The sequence below is a fragment of the Trichoderma harzianum genome (genome assembly GCF_003025095.1).
Source record: "Trichoderma harzianum CBS 226.95 unplaced genomic scaffold M431scaffold_17, whole genome shotgun sequence".
In the NCBI taxonomy this organism is placed as follows: domain Eukaryota; kingdom Fungi; phylum Ascomycota; class Sordariomycetes; order Hypocreales; family Hypocreaceae; genus Trichoderma; species Trichoderma harzianum.
Genome location: NW_020209265.1, coordinates 72317 through 91343, shown reverse-complemented (window position 1 = coordinate 91343; position 19027 = coordinate 72317). Strand labels below are relative to the sequence as shown.

The following is a 19027-nucleotide window of genomic DNA, read 5'->3' as shown; positions in this document are numbered from 1 at the left end:
ATCTGTGCGCGCATGCATAGGATACGTGCATCCTATCTTCGGAATTTGGGTTTTTAACCTTGTAAGGTTATCTACAGCTAAGCAAAAGTACCTCTCACTTCTTCCATCAATCACCAACACCGAGCACCCACGCAACATCTCGGGCATCTCCGAGTCACCGCCAACCCTCGTCATGGGTTTTCTCCATTTGTATTTATCTATTCGTGTTGCATTCCCACTATTCTCTCCTCTTTCTCTCCCTTCTTCTCTTTATCGTAGTTCCTTTGGATCATCCTAGCAGCCTTCTCTCTCCAGTCTGCTTCAAGATTCCTTCTGTCATTGCTGGCCATCATTCTTCTCGCTAGCTAAATGGTGCGTTACAGCTTCATAACAGCCATATTCAGATATCATCAAAGTTTGTCACTCCCCTTTCACTGCCTATCTATCCTTATACTGACAGGTCATAACCTAGATAGATAGACAACGACGCCAGCACCGCTTAAAGCCCTCCGTCTTAAGATCAACTGTTTCACATTATATGTGAATGCAGCATTACATATACCTCTTTGGATAGCTTTAAGCCCCAACCTGGGTATAGTAAAGTCAGGAGTTCTATATCGTGTCTTGTGCTTACATCACAAGCCCATTTACGACTGGATGCCTCACCCCTTACGCGGCCCGCCGTCGCTGGCCAAATGCGCCTTTGCAGTACCTGCTCAACAGTAGACATTACATTATAACTAGAGAGCGCATCAAGAGATTGCATCAACATTGACAAGGACTACTGGGAGTCACGGGCCAAGGAATACAGTCAATGACAAAGAGGAGAAAAAGCGAGCACAGGACACCTCTAATCATTACTATATTTGGTATAATAAATAAGAGGAATCTCACTGCCACGTATAGCCATCGCGACTACATTGTCCTTGGTGTTTTGATTCCCCGGCAAAGATGTTATACGACAGAAACCCCCTGCTTAAGAAGCTCGCCTAGCACCCCATATCGAAGACGCAACCATCGTCCTCCTCAGCCTCCCAGCAGAATAAACTTTTCGTGATGAAGATGAAACCGTTGCCCAATCTCTCCCGATCCCTTCCAATGACCCAAGGAAAACCCATTGCTTGCCTTTTGTAGTGCCTGTCCCCTTAAGTTCTCTCTTCCCAAAAACCCATAACACGCTTGAACTCCTCACACATTCATCCCATGCTCCTCCCAATCAGCCAGACCATTCGCCAAGTCAGTTGGCATAGGTCGGGGATGCTTGTCTGCTATTTCTCTTACCAACTGGCCACCTCCTGTGCGGATGGCCAGTATCCGTGTATGTACCACCCATCCTCCAGCTCAACAGTGCGAACAATCGTCCAGTCGGATATTCTCGCATCCTCTGACAGGTCATTGATAAAGGCTATTATTCGCTCTGGGGGCCAAGCATTTCCCGTAGCCTGCTTATCTGGGGTTAGAATTTGCTTTTCTAAGAGTTGGATCTTCGTGATTGAGCAACGTACCTCACCGCCGACATCCTCAGAAGATGGCGTTTCATCGTTAGACCCTGGAGCATCATCATTTCCACGAACCGGAGGCGTGGACTTGGCCGGCGTACGCCAATCATAAATTCGTAGCGGATGATCCAGCAGTGGACCGTTTGCTATAGCAGCTGCAGCAGCAGCATCCATTAATGAGCTTAGGTTGGACGGCTGTTCAATTGACTTTAGTGTCTGCCCCTCAGCAGCCGGCATTTGGTCGTTTGAAGCTGGCGCCTCTTCATTCAATTGTCCTTCAGTATGTGGAAACGGCTCAGAGTCATCGTGTTGAGCGGCTGGAGGGACACTCTCAAGCATAGCCTCAACACTACAAGTAGTAACCGCCGTCTCTGAATGGGGAACCGTTGACTGCCCAGTAACAGCCTGGGCCACATGATCCAAGGCTGGCATCTCTTCGCCCGTGGACAGCGACTGTTGGTGTGTGATGTGCGTAATAAAAGGTTCTGCGCCTGGGGTGAATTGAAGGGATTGTTGTCCATCTGGGCCGTCACCATGGCCCGATACCTCTGGAAAACGTCTTGTCCAGTTTCTCAACCACTCAACATGAGTCGCGTCCCGTAAGCAGTCCGCAAGCTTCGTGAGCCATTTCGTCGCCTTCTGCTCCATTGTTGCGAGCTCCAAAGGATCCCTCATTCGCGCAGTCTTCAATAGTTGCATGATTTCTCTGCGTACTCCACGGCCAACCTAAGATCCGGCCTGAAGACAGTTCCGGGAACAAAATGTCCATCCCATAGGCCAGGGCATCTGAGGGCCTGTTCATCTGCGTCGTCTGGAGACCCCATGCCCATCAGGCAGCCCAGAGCCAAAGGGATGAGCCTTGACACGTCGTCTTGCATGATGGGATTTCGGTCGGAAGCGGTCCGAAACTTGTAGCGCACGAATTCCACGTCTGTGACCTCTTCTCTCATGGCCTTGATCACAAGTCTGCGCAACGCCGAAACAGAGCGCTCTCCCGCCTGCAGTTGCCGAGCCGTCTCCAGGCCTTCTCTCCAGGACAGGTGAGCCTTTGGATGGATCTTGGACCACAGCTCCATCACTGCGGCGTACTTGTCATAATCCGGCTCCTGCGGTAGCTGCTTCTCATCTGAACCTGAATGAGATGCAGACAGATGCATATGGGCGGGATTGGGCTCCCGATACAGCCAGAGGTTGGTCTGATCAGACATTGTCTAGAACAGTTCTAGACTATACTGCCCGCACAAAAGGTAAACAATGATATAGGGAACCAATGTTGAATAGTGTTAATATCCTCCGGGAGACGTGAGATGCGAGGGGGCGGATGATATGGATTCAGAGTGGCAACTTGGTGAATGAGGCATGAAAGAAGAAGAAGTAAAGAGGCAAAAGTGAGAGAAGCAGAGAAGAGAGAAGCTTCATGATCCGTGCACAGCCCTCGATGCATGGTGATGATGGCGATGTGAGGGTGCCAGGTGGCTGCCAGCAGAGAGGTACCTACCATTTGCTGGAGCTGTACACATGTTTGTAGGTACCTGACACTTGATCAACTCTGACGGTCCTCTCCAGCTGTGTCCAAGGTTAGCAAGTGGCTTTGATCGAACGAGACGAGCCCGATGCAGCAAATCAATGTCCATTGATTACTAGTAACTGCATGTACATATGGAAGTTCTATGGTAAGGTATAGATATATCCTGTAGCTCTATCAGCAAAGTCTATGCCCGTTGTATGAGTAATCGACAATCAATATACCTCTATACGACGTCAATCGTGGCTCTAAGCGATATACCATTCTGCCAATACAATAGAAGCACATCTGTCTGTATCCTACCTGTTTACAGACTACGACCATCCATAACATAGCATAACGCCAAGCTCTCACAGCAAAAGCTCTCTTGAGAAATGGAAATTGGTGTGTATACCTAGGTTGATGCTACATTCATCAAATCATTGCTGTTTTCATCTTAAGCCCTCCCTCCCATCTTTTCCTTTACACGCTCCCTTTTATCAATCCTTACAAAGCCATGTCCCACAGCAAACAACCACATTTACAAGATCCCAGGAATGAGAATACCGCCGAGAAGCCCACCAGAACGAGGACACGAAAGCAGGCCACCAAGGCCACCCAAACCTCCCGTCAGTCCTCCAAGACCCCCAGTCAATCCTCCAAGACCACCAGTTAATCCTCCCAGGCCGCCCGTCAACCCACCAAGACCGCCAGTAAGTCCTCCCAACCCGCTTGTAGCCCCCGTCAGTCCGCTCGTAGTCCCTCCAAGGCCGCCCGTAGTCCCGGCCAACAGATTTCCCAACGCCGGAATGCTCTTGAGAATATCCAAAAGTGCAGTCGAGCCCGTAAGAGCCCCCGTAGTAGCATTAGTTATAGTTCCAGCGGTTGTGCCGACCGCACCGGTAGTAGCATTAGTATCAGTGACGTTGAGCGGGTCAATCACACTCCCAGGGTTCCCCAGCGCGCCTGTCACCGTGTTGGTAGCATTGCCGACAGCATCAGTGGCATTGGTGATGATGCTTGGAGGAATGGCAATCTGTCTCTTGTCGTTGAGGTGGAACGTCTCGTGCAGTGCGCCCATAAAGGTATCCATCATCTCGGCCTCCTTGTCGTCCAGGCCAAGCTCATGCTTGTGCTCGGAGAGGACCTTGAGCACGGCCAGCTGGCGCTCGCTGAATATGTCGGATAGGCGCATGTGTGAAAGGGCGGCAATAGCATCTGCGGACATGTCGGAAGCCGTGTCGGCCTTCATCTCGGCGGACATTTCTGTGGGGGCGGCGAATGCGCTGCCCACGAGGATGGAGACGACGGCAGTGGTGAACCTCATTTTGGAGACGTTGGCCTTTTTTTTCCTTCTATGATAAGTTGAGAAATTCTTTTTTGGATGTGTCGTTGGAGAGTATGTATGTATGAGAGTCTGTTTGTGAGCTCCCTGCTGCTGGAATACTCTCGTCTTTATATTCGACGGTAACTAACACGGATTTCTTCTGAAACGCTTCATGACGTTATTCAAGGAATTTCCATGTTGATGGCATTTTTATTCGTTTCAGAATGTTGCCCAGGCAATCACAAACACGGAGTGTCTGGGGAAACCTTTAGGAATGCAATGATGCTATATAGGTATACACTCACAACCGCTTTTGCACCACGTCTCGTAAAGACATGCAGTAAAACACATGTTGGTAGTTGGTATTCATCGACAGCAGTCCATATCCCAGATGTACGTCTCAATATCTTCAGGCACAGGCAATATAGCCAAAATGAAGGCAGAGGGATCGCCAGTGAAGGTGCAGGACAATGCCAGCTCTCTAAGACTCCATACCATCCCATCAAGGGATCAGCCCTGGGCAAGAGTCAACAACCTCCCTTGACAGGGGCAGCATGGCACTCCGATTCATTTCCCCGTCCAACGTTGGCCAGAACATGCAAAATAAAGCAGCGTGCATGATGCTGCTAGAGGATTGTAATCTTTTCAACATGCGAGATGGCACAAAAAGCCGGTTTGGGAAAATAGCATGCGGATCGTGTTGATCTCTGGTTTCGTTCCCCATTCATTTGCCTATTCACGTACCATCAATGAACCAAGTTGCCGGTGAGGCTGTATCCTATGCAGTCCTTTCATTGTAAAGGAAAGTAAGTTGGCAACTTTCAACACATTACTGCCTTTAGTAAACCTTGGTTAACAAGTCAAACGTAGAATAGACTACATCACCATTCTGTTTTGGCAAATGAACTGGCACGAACCCGTAACTGTCTCATATGTTTTCTAACTTATGGCGCCACAACTTTCCCCGGAAGTCTTACAATCGTCGGCCGAGAAGGAGCATGAGGCCAATAGATCTTAAAGATACTGTTTCATGCTACAAGTAAGCTTCGGTTTATGCAACCAGCAGGGACAAGCGGTTGGTGTATAGTACTCCCTAGAGTGATAATTCATATCGCTCACTCACGTATTCATTCCAACAAGTGTGCATATGCATCTAATATATCCCAGGAACTTGAATATGCCAACGTCGTAAAATATGTCCACATTATATATGTACACGTGTATAGATTGTAGGTATATAGTAGACTCCATTATGTCAGGCATTGCGGCATTCCATCATACGCCAATCAACCAAATCTAATGCCTGAATTGGCGCTCCATGTCCCTCCGCTACCCTGTGACCCTCCCGCTGGTGGCCCTCCAAATTTGATGCCCATTGAGGGGTTCCACGTTCCAGGCATCGGGCTTGGTGTCTGCCCAGGCTGTGGCTGCACCTGTGGCTGCACTGGCTGCTGCTGTGTTTGGCCAGCCCAAGATTGTATCGAAGCCTCTGCGGGACTCTGAACGGCGGGCCTTGAAAATAAGGGCTGTTGCTGTGGCTGTTGATAATGCTGCGGCTGTGGTGGTGGCTGCTGGTACGATGGTTGATATGACTGCTGGTATGATGGCTGGTATTGGTCGTGTTCGGCTAGTTGGTGGGCAACGGGATGGGCTACGAATCCGGATGGAGCCTGAGCTGCCTGCTGGTGGGTGATGTTGAGATTCGAAAGGGGAGGCATATTGAGTTCCCTAATCGAACAATGTTAGCCCGCAAACAACCGCATACCACATTCTTTACGACAAACTTACTCTTCCAGACGCCTCGCCTCAATCCGTCGCTCCGCCGCCCAGGCTTTGACAGCATCTCGGAAGCCATTTGCAACTATCTTGTTGAGGTCATTGTAGAATTTCCTTCCCACCTCCAAGTTGGTCCCAATCTCCTTGTACTTGAAATACGCGCCGTTGAGCTTCTGCAGCACCTGTTCGCGATCTCGATGACCCTTGCCATCAATGAGGCGTTTCTGAGACTCAAACTCCCTGTTTGCGCGCTGAAGAAGCGTCAAGAGATTTTCTTGCTCTTGGGCTTCTTTTTCAATGGCTTCAAGTTCGGGCTCGTACAGCTTATCCAATCGCTTTTCGAAAAACTCTTCAAAATGAACCGTCTGCAAGGGCGTCGTAGTATACGTCCGTTCTAGGCGAGCCGCTTCCTTGAGAATATCAGGTTTAATGTCGTCACGCCGTGCCGCCTCCCTCAAGCTTTCGACCTTTTTCCTCCTCCTACTCTCCAGCCGCAGGATATCATTGTACACACTTCGCAATCGCCCAACGGAAGCTTTCAAATCACCCGACGTTTCGACGGGGGCACTCGCAGGCACGTAGTTCATTAGAGACTGGTTCGACCCCGACAGAACTTCCAACAAGTCCTTGTTCGTCATGAACTTTTCCCGAACGGCATCATCGCTAATTGAGCTATTCTGGAAATAGCCTTCGATCTCGCCGATTGCCGCCCAGAACTTGGAACCGTTGGGGTCAGCCTGGCTTTCTGGTCGTCGCCATCTGCTGGTGCCGTATTTCCTCCGCAGCTGTTCGTCCTCGTCCTTTTCAGCGGCTAGCGCTGCTTTACCTTCTTCAAAAATCGCCCAGTCGTTGGACCGCAGCTTGTCAATGTCGGCAAAACTCCTTTGAATCTTGTTGATGGCGTCGGATTGTCGAATTTCCTCTGCGTGCTGAATCAAGCTCGGCGGTAGACCAAGCGGCTTTTCCAACGCTTGCAGAGATCCGGGTAAGCCAATGGAGCTGAGAAGCGTGTGGATCTTTTCAGTCAAATTCTCCAGTTCCTGGATGATGTTTTGGTTCACCGTCCGATCCCTGCGCTCCTCGTAGATGGATATAGCCACATGAACCGAGAACGGAACCAGTTTTGAAAAGAGCGCCGGCCCAAGCTCTGCGTGATCCCCGAGGTAGTCGAGGGGGTTGGCCACCTGAGGAGGCGTTCTGGCAGTGGCCATGTTGGCTCTCTCGAGGATTTTCAATTCAGCTTTCGGAGGGACAGGATCTTTACGTGATCGTTAGCGCACAACGAGCTCCAAGGGGAGTACCAGCCAAGACATACTAAGGAAGATTAAGTCGTTGTCCTTTTCGGCCCTCTTCAAATCCTCCTCCAGCTTTCGCTTCAATGCCTGCAAATCCTCCATGACAGTCTTGTTTAATGAGGACACCCGGCCCTCTTTGATCCCATCATTTGCGCAGAGGACGGCGTCCTTTAGACGCGCAATCTCCTCACCGTACTTTCTCTTTTCTAGGCAATCGCACGCGGCGCGGTACTGGGCGGCTGCCGCAAAGTGGTGATGCTTTGCGTTCATGTGATGGATCCACTCGCTGCTGATGGCTTCACTGTGAACCGCGGCCTCGGCTGCCAGATTGTACAAGTCAGAGACCCTCGCAGCCAGCTTTGCGATTGAAGCGTCCTTGTAGCCGTCCATGACCGCCTTCTGCCAGAAACACTCCTGGCTCTGCGCCAAAAAGAGCTGCACTAGGGATTCGAGGGTATTGTTGTCCATGTCGTCGGGCGGGTCGGACATGCGCAGCTCGGGAAGCACCGATTTCTGAACGTGGGAGAGGACGCCGGCGGCGAGGGAGAAGTAATTGGCTGCCGATTTCAGACCTTCGGTGTCTCCTCGGGGAGTGTTGAGGGCCAGCTGGGAATACAGGGCGGCGAGATTGTAGAGGACGTTCATGAGCTCGTACTTGAGGTTGTTGCGCGCCATCGGCCGCTCGGTGTGGTAGCCCAGCGCGGGATACCAGGTGAATTCGGCGCCAATCTAGAGTCGATCCAAGTCATCATCAGCATCCGGTCTCTTTACAGTCATATCTTATGACTCTTCTTCCTCGATTTCCTGTTCGGATTCCACCCTATCCTTCCAAAACAACAAAAACCCCAGAGTAATTACGCACATCGATTGGAAACTTGCCGCCAATCCACACGAGCTGGCCCGCGTACACCTGCAGCTTCCGGATGCCGCTCAGATGCGGCTCCCGCACATTGACCGCGTCTCGGCGCAGCGCATCCACCGCCTCGAGATCAAACTGGAACATGTCCGGGTGCTGGTCATACTTGGTGTTGATGTACTGCCGGATCGTCGTCGACAGCGAAATGTGAAGCGACCGGCGGAACGGGATGCAAAGAATGTTGGTGGACGGCCTGCAGCAAATAACAAGCGGTTAGAAAGCAGCAACAAGCGGCCAGAAAGCGCAAAACACGGCAGAGGATCGGGAGGGAGGGATTCCATACGTGGACATTTTGGGCGCCGGGCCGCTGTCGGGCCTTGGGGGAATGCAGAAAAGCTACAGAGGAGTTTGTAGGAGAGGAAGAAGCTATCATGACATGACCAGCTCCGGGTATTATTTGCATCTGTGTTGCTGGTCGGTGGTTGGCGGGGCATTGCCGGGTTATCCATGGAGGGGCGTCATCGATGACTCAGCAGCCTTTCATCATTTCGGTTGCGCTTCATACATACCCTGGAATTGTGATATTAAGCAAAGTGATTGATGTATCAAGGTAGAGATGTCGTAGTTGGACACTTGAAATGCCAGAATATACATCTCACGTATAATCAGACTATCCAGTAGCTAAAGCTCAAGTGTCTAGCGAGACAAGTCCTTATTTGCCCTCATGGAGAAGTGGTGCTTCTAGCAGCGGCTACTAAGAATATATCACACAAACATTGTATCAGATCAAGGTCAAACGAAATGCAAAGGATCAACAAGTTATCAGTCAATTAGTAGCCCTACTTTGGGATCTATAAGCTTTAGTATTGTCACAACACTCAAAACCCATCCAAAGTTTCGCCCTATCCATTACATTTATCGGAGAGTTGGGGTTGGTCGAGGACTGCCACTCCTCTCAAGTTCTGACAATCCTCGACAGCTGTGAAATCTGCAGGATACTATCCATGGCAACTCCCAAGGCCAGATCTCTCTACCAAAGTCCCTCTTGTTATTTGGTCATTAATCAGGGTGCTGGTCCTCAGAGAGAAGCCTTCTGCAGCTGAGATTATCGACTGCTTCATGAGAGGGAGTCTGAGGGACCAGGTTCCAGGAGTCGAGTTGATGTTCCTGTCCAGCTGAACCAAGTGAAAACCAACCTCCTGGTCATATCTACTTTTTATGTGGAAATATTCAAGCACCAGAAACACTATATCGTGGTAAAGAGGTCTAATATTTTATTCATATCGTCTATAGCTCCCTTTTATCAAAAAGGTCATCGACTCAGCCCAGCACTGCATCCTCTCGGCCTCGTCTCAGCCCATGTAACTTGCAGTTCCTACAAATTGTCTTGCATCGTATAATTCAAAGCAATGTGGCGCTGCACTAGGCCATCATCGCGAAAAAACAAAGTCTACATGACATGATACACCATGAGCCCAATGCGTCAGGATGGAAGAAGAAAAAAAAATAGCAAAATGGTGAGGAAGAAAACAATCATTGAAGAAAAGAAATGATCAACTCCCTCACATTCGATTTCAAGGACAAAGCACCCTTCGAGCTGTCCATTTCCCGTTTCCGACTCTATTGTACGGGATGCACGTCGATATAGATATCCAGCCCACCAAGCTCCAAAACGCCAGCCGTTGAGAAAGAAAAAAAAAGATGGAATAAAAAAAGAAAATCTATGGTTTGCTGACTTTTGGCATTGGAATAGCCTTTGGTGGTATCATGTGTTGTGTCTTGGGCCTTTGTGTGGGAAGAGAACGATTCGCGTCCTAGACACAAGGTACGTCGCACAGCCCGACTACCCAGATGGGACATATCCGTCCTGTCCTGGTGACACCCGGGGGGAGAAAACGGTGTCTCAAGCTGTCTAACGTTACCTGCCTCTCCCTCAGACTCGAGCAGAGATTAAAAGAGCGGAAAAGGTTGCACCGCGTCGAGTTTTCCGGCTTTATGAGGGGATCCAAACAAGCTCAATGACACCGTCAATGTTGCTCATTGGCTGCTTGTCGGCGTGGACCCATCTCTCGTCATTTCTGCTTCGCGTATATGTTTGCAGAACGGATCCATCCGATTGGAGTTCGGACTCCTGAAGCTCCCAGGAAATCTTGCGCCCCGTCTTGAGGAGCGACTGTCGCCGCGGGCCAAACATAAAGTCAAGGTTCCAGCCCTTGTTCTCAGGCGCGGCGTACAAAGTAGCTTCCAGCTGGTTGGTATCGAAAGTGATGCCCTGGGGGTAGTGGGCAATGGAGTAGCCCGAGATGATGAAGTCGTCCGTGGTTTGGAAACGCATCAGAGTGCAATCCTCGCCACACGCGTGGGCAATCTTGGTGTACTGTCCAGGCTTGGCGCTGTGCCAGCCGCCGCCACGGTAGTGATGCAGCGAGAGCGGCTTGATGCCCCATTCGTAGAAGCCGCTGGGGTGGCCGAAAAAGTCGAGCTGCCAGAGGTCCCAGAGAGTGGTCAATCGCACCTCTGTGTTTTCGTAGATGCACTTGCGCAGGATGATGTCGCCCTGAGGGCCCCAGCCAGAGTTGGACTCGAGAATCTTGGCCTGCGTTGTACAGCCGCCAAAGTGGCCAGTGATTTTCTCTGCCATGGACCGCGACAAGAAAACGCCTGCTCCTCCAAAGGCCTGAGAGCCGTGACGCTCAATGGCACCGACGTCTTCGGACAAAGTGCCAATGTACATGTCCCTCGTGTGGTCAAAGGTTGCCATTTTCTCAATGAGGCCATGCATGTTGGGGAAAAAGGTGTCGTCGTCACAAGTTACCAGCCACTTTCTGCTTTTTGCTTCGGGGTGGGTGAAGAGAGTTGGCACCAGAGTCAGGTATCGGACGGCCATCTCAACAGACGAGTCGGAGTGGTAGACGTCGACATCGATGCCCACGTCGCCCAGCATGTTGGCCACCTCTTGAAGCTGATCGTCGGTGGCATCGAGGAGCATGAGCAGCAGCTTGCCGCCGTTTGAATTGCCGTGGCTGTCGGTGAGCCAGAAGATCCACTCGTTGATGGGCGTCGTGCTTGCATCCATGAAGCGTTTGTACGTGGTCGAGACTCCAAAGATGTAGTCGGACGCGTTGACGGTGCGAGGGTAGTCGGACGCGGGCACGTCAACCTCGAGGGGAGCAGCACACACGTCACCTCCACCAAAGCCTTTGCTCAGCTCAACCGTTCTGAAGCTATCAGGGAGCAGTTTCTGGGAGAGCTTGGTCATTCGCTTGCGTTCGAGGCCGTCTTTGCGAGTAAATCGGACGTAGCGCTTCATGTATTGAAACCTGTCCTCGAGATTATAGCGTTCTTTGATCTGAGTCAGGTGGGCCAGGTCGGCGTTGCAATCCATTTTGACCTTGGGTGCCGCAGGTTTGCTATCGAGATGCTGCTGGGAGGCGTGTGCGGATCCAGTCCTGACGCCGGCTTGCTCGAACAGCTTGGAGCGAACGTGAAGGCTGTCATTGTGCATGGTAGCCATGATGATGATGAAGACGCACAGGGCGCCCAATATGGACCGCACAATTGGGCTCTTCATGCTGATGACTCGATGGGGGCCTGGCAACAGCTTGACGCCCATTCTAGAGAAGCTCTGGTAGTCGAGGTTTGCCTGCATGTGTCGTCTCCTGCGTGCGGGTTCTGAAGCATGTGCTGCCAACGAGGATGTGCTCTTGATAAAGAACACCTATAGGGGCCACTCTTCGTTGAGGAGTTTGAAGTATCAAAACTTAAAATCTGCCAGCGCAAGATGATGGGTGGAAGCGAGTGTGCGGGTTAGGTGGCGGATAGTGGGTGACAAGTCAATAGTACAAACGAATCTCTATTGCCGGGAAAAGAGAATGCGGAAATGGTGACACAATCAAGCTTATCGGAGGAAGCTTGATTGGAAAGTTGAGAAACACGAGGAAAAGCAAGCAAACATGCAAACAGCTCTGTGTGAAGTCGAGTCCTACATGTATCGACCGCGGGTGATTCGCCAAAGTGAAGGAACTGGCGAGGAGATATGCGTCAAAGAGAGGACGAGGTTGACAGATAGAAAGAGAGAGTGTGTGTGATTTTGAGGAAGAAGAAAAGGAGAAAAGAATTCGAGTCGAGTCGAGTCGAGTCGAGTCGAGTCGAGTCGAGTCGAGAGATGGAGGAGGCAAAGAAAGAAAGAGATAGAAGGAAAAGAGGACTAGGAACAGGAATAGGAATAGGAACGAACAGGAAGGGCACACAAACTACTGCTCGGAGCAACTCAGAACAACAAGGCCAAACCATGAACCGAGTCGAGTCAAAGGAACTCCAGGTATGATGAAAAGAGGGTCCACAGAGGGCCGGGCTGTGGCAGGGATTTGGCTGAGGTGAACATTTGGAGGAGCTTTTTTTGTTGGCATGGCGAAAGGATGGAAGATTTTGGTGGGGGCGAGTTGTTTTGGATGGACCAGCATGAACATGGGGCGGGCGGTGACACGCCAGGGCGGCAGGATGGGTACACGGCTGATGAGAGGCGGCGGGTAGCGAGAACTTGTGACATGTGGTAGCGATTAACAGACTGGGCGGCAGACTGGGTGAGGGGAGTGTTATGGCGGTGGTATGTGCAAAGGTTGATGTACGTTGTGATTTCTAGATAGCAAGTACTCCGTGAGGGAGATGCCGGTAGGCACTGTATTTTCTAGTGTCTACAGGCGCTTTAGGCGAGCGGCTGCTTCAATGTCACTGTTCCCAGCGGGCGAGCTGCTGAGGTCAGGTAAGGTACCTGTACAGAGGGAATTTCTCATGAATTGGTTCTGTTTTGTAAACACCACAAGTCGAGGCCCTGAGATGCATAGTCCAGGTGCATATATTCAGCACTAACTAAGACTTGACAGTAAGCTACATGCGCATAAGCATCGCTCCATCTTCCTCTCTCGTCGGCAGCAAAGACAAGACAAGCTTTTCGTCCACGATGCTTGCCTTGTTTCGCCCTAGCCCGCTGCTGCGATCCATGTCTTCTGGAATCGCTAGTCCAAAGCTTGGCCCTGGCTCTGGTTGGCTGGCAGGGCCCAATGAGGCAGCTCAGGCCTCACGATGGATGCGGCTAACGTTGGATTTGCGTGAGCGGGTTTTGCTTTTTTGCGCTTGAAGGCTCTTGTCGCTGGTCGAAAGCCAAGTCTAGATTCCGCATGGCTTTAAATTAAGTAGCATGACGGATACAAGGGGAGACTGGCATCCCGTGTGCAAGTTTAGTTGAATGACAGAGACCCCCTTATATCAATTGTGTATGTACATAGACGCGCGCGCAAGAGAAAAGACAAATCTTTGCACATCTTTTGTTTGGCCCAATCAAACTCGCATCGACTGACTCTGTTGCCAATCTTGCTTCCAAAATCACGCAGCACCAGCCCCTGGGGCGCCGTTGATCGCTGCTCTCCACATGCAAATCTATGCCGTGAGGGGGATGTTCAAATGCGGGCCTCATTTCGCCCGTCTCTCCTTATACTGTATGTACAACGCACAGGCAGCATTCAGTGTACAGTACAGAATGTACCACTACCTAGATTAGTATTGATGCAGCAGCACTGTAGTAGCTGGATGCATTGAACTCTGGGCCGTCTGACAGATGCTCCTTGACCGCTGGACAGAGATACAAGAGTCCATGCCATGCAGGGGCTGATAAGCCAGATGGCGATATTCTTCTCCTGCCTATCATCATGCTGGCTGGCGTGATGCATCTCGCAGGCCCGTTGCCAGATTGCTTTGTATTATCCATACTGGTCAAGAAGAAATCGCGCGTGTATATACGGATACACATCCAGACTGCTCCTAGACGACCATCACCACTTTGTTGCCAGGCTCATTCCATTCGCAATTCTCATCCTCAACTACCTTCTAATTATATCATATTATTGTACTATATCAATCATCTTCTGATTACCACATCCCCAACTCCATACCTCGCTTCGAACAACTCAGCAACCTCTCTCCCAGTCCCCCCCTGAGCCCATTCCACCATTCCCTCACCATCATCCTCCAACCCCCCCGTTCTCCATACAGTGTGCCCATCTCGCCATCCCCCCTTCGGATCACCGCCATCCTGTAACGCTCGAGGCGGAGCATTGCCGAACCAGAAACGGGGCGCACGAACAAAAAAGCCAAGTTTTCGCCTCTCCCTGTCCAGTGGGGCCGCGCCTTCAGCCATGGTCCACCGCAGCATCAAACTTTTCCTTGGTTGAGACGTCATTGGTGTCGCGCATTTGCCTTGGATGGCTGAAGATCAGCGTTGACAATCATTCAAGCCGCGCAAGCTATTTATCTGTTGCGAGCCATTGGCTGGGAGAGAGAGCGTTTACAGCTGAGGTAAAGTGACTGAATGACCCTGAGACGCTGCGAAAAGATTTGGTGTCAGCAAAGATGTGGTGTGGTGACCACTACGGTAATCATTTAGTAGCCTCGGAGTAACCCGCATTAATCAATGTAACTGCTATTTATTTATTTTTCTCATCGGACCCTCGAATGTTATAACCGCCGGCGTGTGAGCCTGCAGATTCAATCTGCAATCTCCAGCCGTCCGTCCATAAAGGGGAACCTTGAAGCTTGCCCATGAACACGGCCCATCAAAACAATGCCTGTCCCCGGCGTCGCGATCTACATCCCTAGAAGGTGCCAAGAATCAATCTACCGCTTGGTTCGGCTTCCTCAATTAGATTTTGGTTCCTTGATGATCCCTATCGCCCTGATACGCCCGCTAGGATGGACCTGGTCTAGTCGAAGAGACGCTGCATCCCGTCCTTCTGTCGTGCTCATACAAAGTACTCGTACTGCTTCTTCCCGCATTGTTGTGCACTTGTTACGGTCCCCATTTTCGTAGGTACTTGTAGGCAGACTCACAGCAAAAGTACGGAGTACCCGATAAGACAACGCTCACTTGCAACGTAGCAGTAGCTGTGGTGCTGGGGTTGCTACACGGATGATTCTCTCCGCGGATTCCGACGCTCACGCCTTGTTAGATCGTCTAGCCAGCAGCGCAAAGTTCACTACAACGGCGTTGAAGCTGGTGACGATCTGTATTTTAATTCCGAGCGTGATGATGTAAATGATGTATTTATGTCTACTAGATCCATCTACTATCTACCAACTAGTAGATCTATCTGCATCTACAGGTAGATCTGTCTCTGTCATAGAATTATCTACTCGTGCATCGACATTCTGCATTGACGTCTGAGCTGTGCAAAGGCATTTTTCGGACACTGATACCAAAAGAACATGGTCTTTCTATCTTGGAGCATGTCGCATTTTATAACCCAGATTATCTTATGGTCCGCCGCGGAACTTTGCCTTTGCTATAGTCTATTGGGCAAAGTACGAGTATGAAATCCCTACTATACATGCCCTTGTCTTTTGCAATGAATCCAGACCGCCGATAACGTTCCCCCAGAATGTGGAGAAGAAAAGCATTTCCTCGGATACATCGCATGCGCCATCTTGCGACCAATGTTCATGGTTCTCGGCATGACGAAGATGGTGTTGTTGGTACCTAGTAGTATTATCGTGACTAAGATGGGGGTGTAAAAGGTGACACGTGCTCGCTGGATGTTTCAAGACTGAGCATTGATGCCTCGTCGTTCTACTTATATTGTTTTGAGAACTCTGTTGGGTGCATGTACAGTTGACTCTGGTCTCGATACTGAGCTTCCTCATCAGTTACCATATTCGAGTTCTTTTCTAATTATACTCACCGCCACATCTCCGAAGTTCCCATTTTGGCACCCCATTATCGCAAAGTATACAAAGAGTTGAATAGAATGGGGCCCAAGATCATGGATGTATGATCAAATCGTGAGCATGGCTGTCTTCAGCTGAGAATCCATCAATGCTGCTGGGTCTTGAACCTTGGACAGAAGTAAGCTGATACCATGCGGCAGGGCAGCAGTGGAAGTAGATGGAACAAGATGGAGCTGATATGCATCTTTGCGCAGGCTCCATGAATCACGAACGAATAACGACTCCGCTTGATGATGGTGTTTTGCGCTTTGTTCGCTTCGCGGTAGCTGAGCTGGAGCTCTTAGCCGCTGTCGCAATGCTTTGATCAGCTCTATCCGCCAATACCATTCGACAAAACGATGTTCGATACGCGCTATGAATACGCGCATATACGGGCTGCAGCTTGCGTGAAGCTACAGACGGCCATGGCGGTTTCGATTTGGACAGAGAGAGCCATGTATGGGATCCAACCCTGCTAATCAGATCTACGGATGTGCCCTTGTCCATATAAATCACCCGTCATCTGGATTCCCCCGCATCTCACCTTTGAGGGTAGCAGTTTGCCAAGCCTGAGCCTTTCATTTCTTGGGCCATTCATTGCCTCATCTGCCCAGCCTCAGCGGTTACATTTTTATATCTATTGGTGCTAGCCCCATGGCTGCCCAATATCTTCAGCTGAGAAAAAAAAAGATGCCGCCACATGCTGTTTGTTGTCCATCAAACGCATTCCTCCCGCTAGGCATCTGCAGTTCATTCAGCTCGCCCCTCATGCAGGACAGGCCGTGCAGATTGATTCAAAGCGGCACAGGCCTTGTGATGCATACTATTTAAGCTTAGTTGACCCAAGACAAGGGTCTGGATCTCTTTGACTGAGTGTAAGCCGGCGGCTGAAGAGGGTGCTGTGACAGCTTGGAAAGCTTGGCATGTCACTGCCAGTAGCTCGGCGACAGATTTAAAGACCGAGAGTTCTCCGGATGCTGAGTTTACGAGTAATTGAAGAAGACTAATAGTCGAGAAAGGGCCGTTGAAAATGCCCAGATATCAGAATATATTTTGTCGGAAGAGACAATCTCGATCTGCGGAAAGCAACTCGATATACGGCTTATATACAATGACGGATACCTTCAAACCGACCCGTTCCGATGCGACGTCGGGCAACACTTTTATGGACCATAGCGAGATCCTGCCGCCGAGCTACGGAGCCGAAGACGGAAATGCATTGCTTCCTCCTCCATACTACAGCCGAGAAAACGTTGGGAATCTGAGTGCGGATGGTGCCTTTTTATCATCCAGGGGGAGATCTGGGACATTGTCCAAGTGCTTGAAATGGATCGCAAAGGAGATGGCTGAGTCGACAAGCGTACCGTCACATAGGAGAAGTAAGTTGGATGTCGATGAGGCAGCGCAAGGTGTTTTCTAACATATTTGATTAGATCCGGACATGTGTTTTGGTGCTTGCTGTCGCGGTTGATGTGCCTGTTTGGTGGAGTTGGTCTGCAAAGGTTTGGTTCGAGGGATGACTTTTACTATTTTCGTTGTAGATATTATGAATGAGTACGTATTTACCTGTTCACGTTCAAAGACAACTGCCTGCTGCTGGTATGCTCAGTTGGAGCAGTACTGGCAGCCCTCGCTCTTGGGAGATGCACGAGGTAAGTTTGCACAAATCTCAATGCCGACCTAGGTGAGCTCAACCGCTAGGGAGCTGCTCAGCAGGCCTATTCAAGCGATGGAACCCGTCATAGACATGGTCAAATCAGTACATGGCTTCTTTTCTCATGTCACCGCAGGCCATATACGATACGACGCGACACGAACCGAAGCATATACGTCTTCCAATGGATGATAGACAGCAGCAGCCGCTCTAGAGCTCCCACGTCTGCTCAACTTCATGTGCATATTCGATAATATCGCCAGGTTCCAGCGAGCTCCATTTGGACTCGTTTTCCATCGCATCAACATAGTGCTCGAAAGCAAGAACTGTCTGATTCGCCCATCTCTCGGGACTCACAGCTCCCACGCCCGTAGCCATAGGAACCATGAGAAGGCTGCGGATCTCGTCATGTCTCCCACTCAGTCTGCCCTCACGAACTGCCCGGTTGTGCTTATCTATCGCACAGAGCAAGCTCCACGTGCACTCGTAGATAACCTCATGATCCCAGTTGACGTTCTGCGGGACTCGCATTGTCGGGCACAGTGCCAGATATTTGGTATTCCAGGTGTTCCGTGAGCGGGCGTGGAAGTCGTCGGGGATGCGAAGCAGCGTGCAGGTTCCCGGAGGAGCGAAGCCGCGCCATTCGTCGTACAGCTTTGCCTGGGCAGCTCTTGTGAGGGCGAGATAGTCGTCGCGAGGAGAGAATGAGCGCGAGATGGCATCGTCGAAGCCTCCGTCCAGTCGGCCGTATGAGTTTGCGGGAGACACGATGAGATCGAACTCGGCCTCTACAAAGGAGAGGGCGCAGTTGTGGTAGGTGATTGAGACGGAGGAGAGGCTGTGAGCTTCGACGGCGGCCTGGAGGGCGGTGCTGTATTCATCTTCCATGCAGAGGGCGTGGATGTGCGGAATGGGAGAGGCATTTTGACGAGATGCCGACGGCATGGCGATGCAGCAGCCAGGCTGTTTGAACTGGCTGGCTGGTGTGAGTGCGATATCTGGTGATGATTTCGCTGGTGTTGGAGCTGTAGAGCCATGTGTTGTTTCGGCGCTATCCACGTGTGGGTTGATCCGAGATTACATAACGTGGAATTTATCGTGATCAATGTTGCAGGGATCATTCATTAGAGACAAAAGAGGTTCATTGATCTCATAAATATCCAACACGTGTCAGCGACGAGGCAGGTCTCACAGATTGAGACAAAGAACTTTGAAGGCATTCGATATTCGAGAATCTCAAATACATGCGTTACCAAGTTCTTGCTGGAGACTCAGCGAGCGAGACACTGGATGAGTTTACTCTTTACACTTACTTGTATGACTTGAACCGTCGGCATTCGATGCCAAGAGGTAGCATCAAGGAAAAGAGCCGAGACAAAGGC

General features: G+C 50.5%; 7 protein-coding genes across 7 annotated transcripts; 1 reads left to right on the top strand and 6 right to left on the bottom strand.

Annotated features, from left to right (window-relative positions):
* Positions 1–1256: 1256 nt before the first annotated feature.
* M431DRAFT_9841 (hypothetical protein) lies at positions 1257–2126 on the bottom strand (the record flags this gene model as incomplete). The annotated part of the gene is made up of 2 exons (XM_024925044.1): positions 1257–1421; positions 1485–2126. 2 exons carry the CDS (start codon positions 2124–2126, stop codon positions 1257–1259), a joined length of 807 nt encoding a protein of 268 aa, XP_024769232.1.
* Positions 2127–2164: 38 nt separating this feature from the next.
* On the bottom strand, positions 2165–2686 carry M431DRAFT_9840 (hypothetical protein; the record flags this gene model as incomplete). The annotated part of the gene is made up of 1 exon (XM_024925042.1): positions 2165–2686. One exon carries the CDS (start codon positions 2684–2686, stop codon positions 2165–2167), a length of 522 nt encoding a protein of 173 aa, XP_024769231.1.
* Positions 2687–3137: 451 nt separating this feature from the next.
* Positions 3138–4466, bottom strand: M431DRAFT_512734 (hypothetical protein). The gene has a single exon (XM_024919895.1). The coding sequence runs from the start codon at positions 4307–4309 to the stop codon at positions 3524–3526; it is 786 nt and encodes a 261-aa protein (XP_024769230.1). The 5' UTR covers positions 4310–4466; the 3' UTR covers positions 3138–3523.
* Positions 4467–5220: 754 nt separating this feature from the next.
* Positions 5221–8808, bottom strand: M431DRAFT_512733 (hypothetical protein). The gene is made up of 4 exons (XM_024919894.1): positions 8243–8808; positions 7401–8109; positions 6098–7343; positions 5221–6037 (listed from the first exon to the last, which is right to left on the bottom strand). Exons 1-4 carry the CDS (start codon positions 8381–8383, stop codon positions 5596–5598), a joined length of 2538 nt encoding a protein of 845 aa, XP_024769229.1. The 5' UTR covers positions 8384–8808; the 3' UTR covers positions 5221–5595.
* A 1421-nt stretch (positions 8809–10229) lies between these two features.
* Positions 10230–11849, bottom strand: M431DRAFT_97042 (glycosyltransferase family 31 protein; the record flags this gene model as incomplete). Its single annotated transcript, XM_024924894.1, has 1 exon — positions 10230–11849. One exon carries the CDS (start codon positions 11847–11849, stop codon positions 10230–10232), a length of 1620 nt encoding a protein of 539 aa, XP_024769228.1.
* Positions 11850–17156: 5307 nt separating this feature from the next.
* On the top strand, positions 17157–17462 carry M431DRAFT_97083 (hypothetical protein; the record flags this gene model as incomplete). Its single annotated transcript, XM_024924898.1, has 2 exons — positions 17157–17370; positions 17425–17462. 2 exons carry the CDS (start codon positions 17157–17159, stop codon positions 17460–17462), a joined length of 252 nt encoding a protein of 83 aa, XP_024769227.1.
* A 171-nt stretch (positions 17463–17633) lies between these two features.
* On the bottom strand, positions 17634–18900 carry M431DRAFT_270066 (hypothetical protein). Its single transcript, XM_024913942.1, has one exon. The coding sequence runs from the start codon at positions 18588–18590 to the stop codon at positions 17856–17858; it is 735 nt and encodes a 244-aa protein (XP_024769226.1). The 5' UTR covers positions 18591–18900; the 3' UTR covers positions 17634–17855.
* Between the last annotated feature and the right edge of the window lie 127 nt (positions 18901–19027).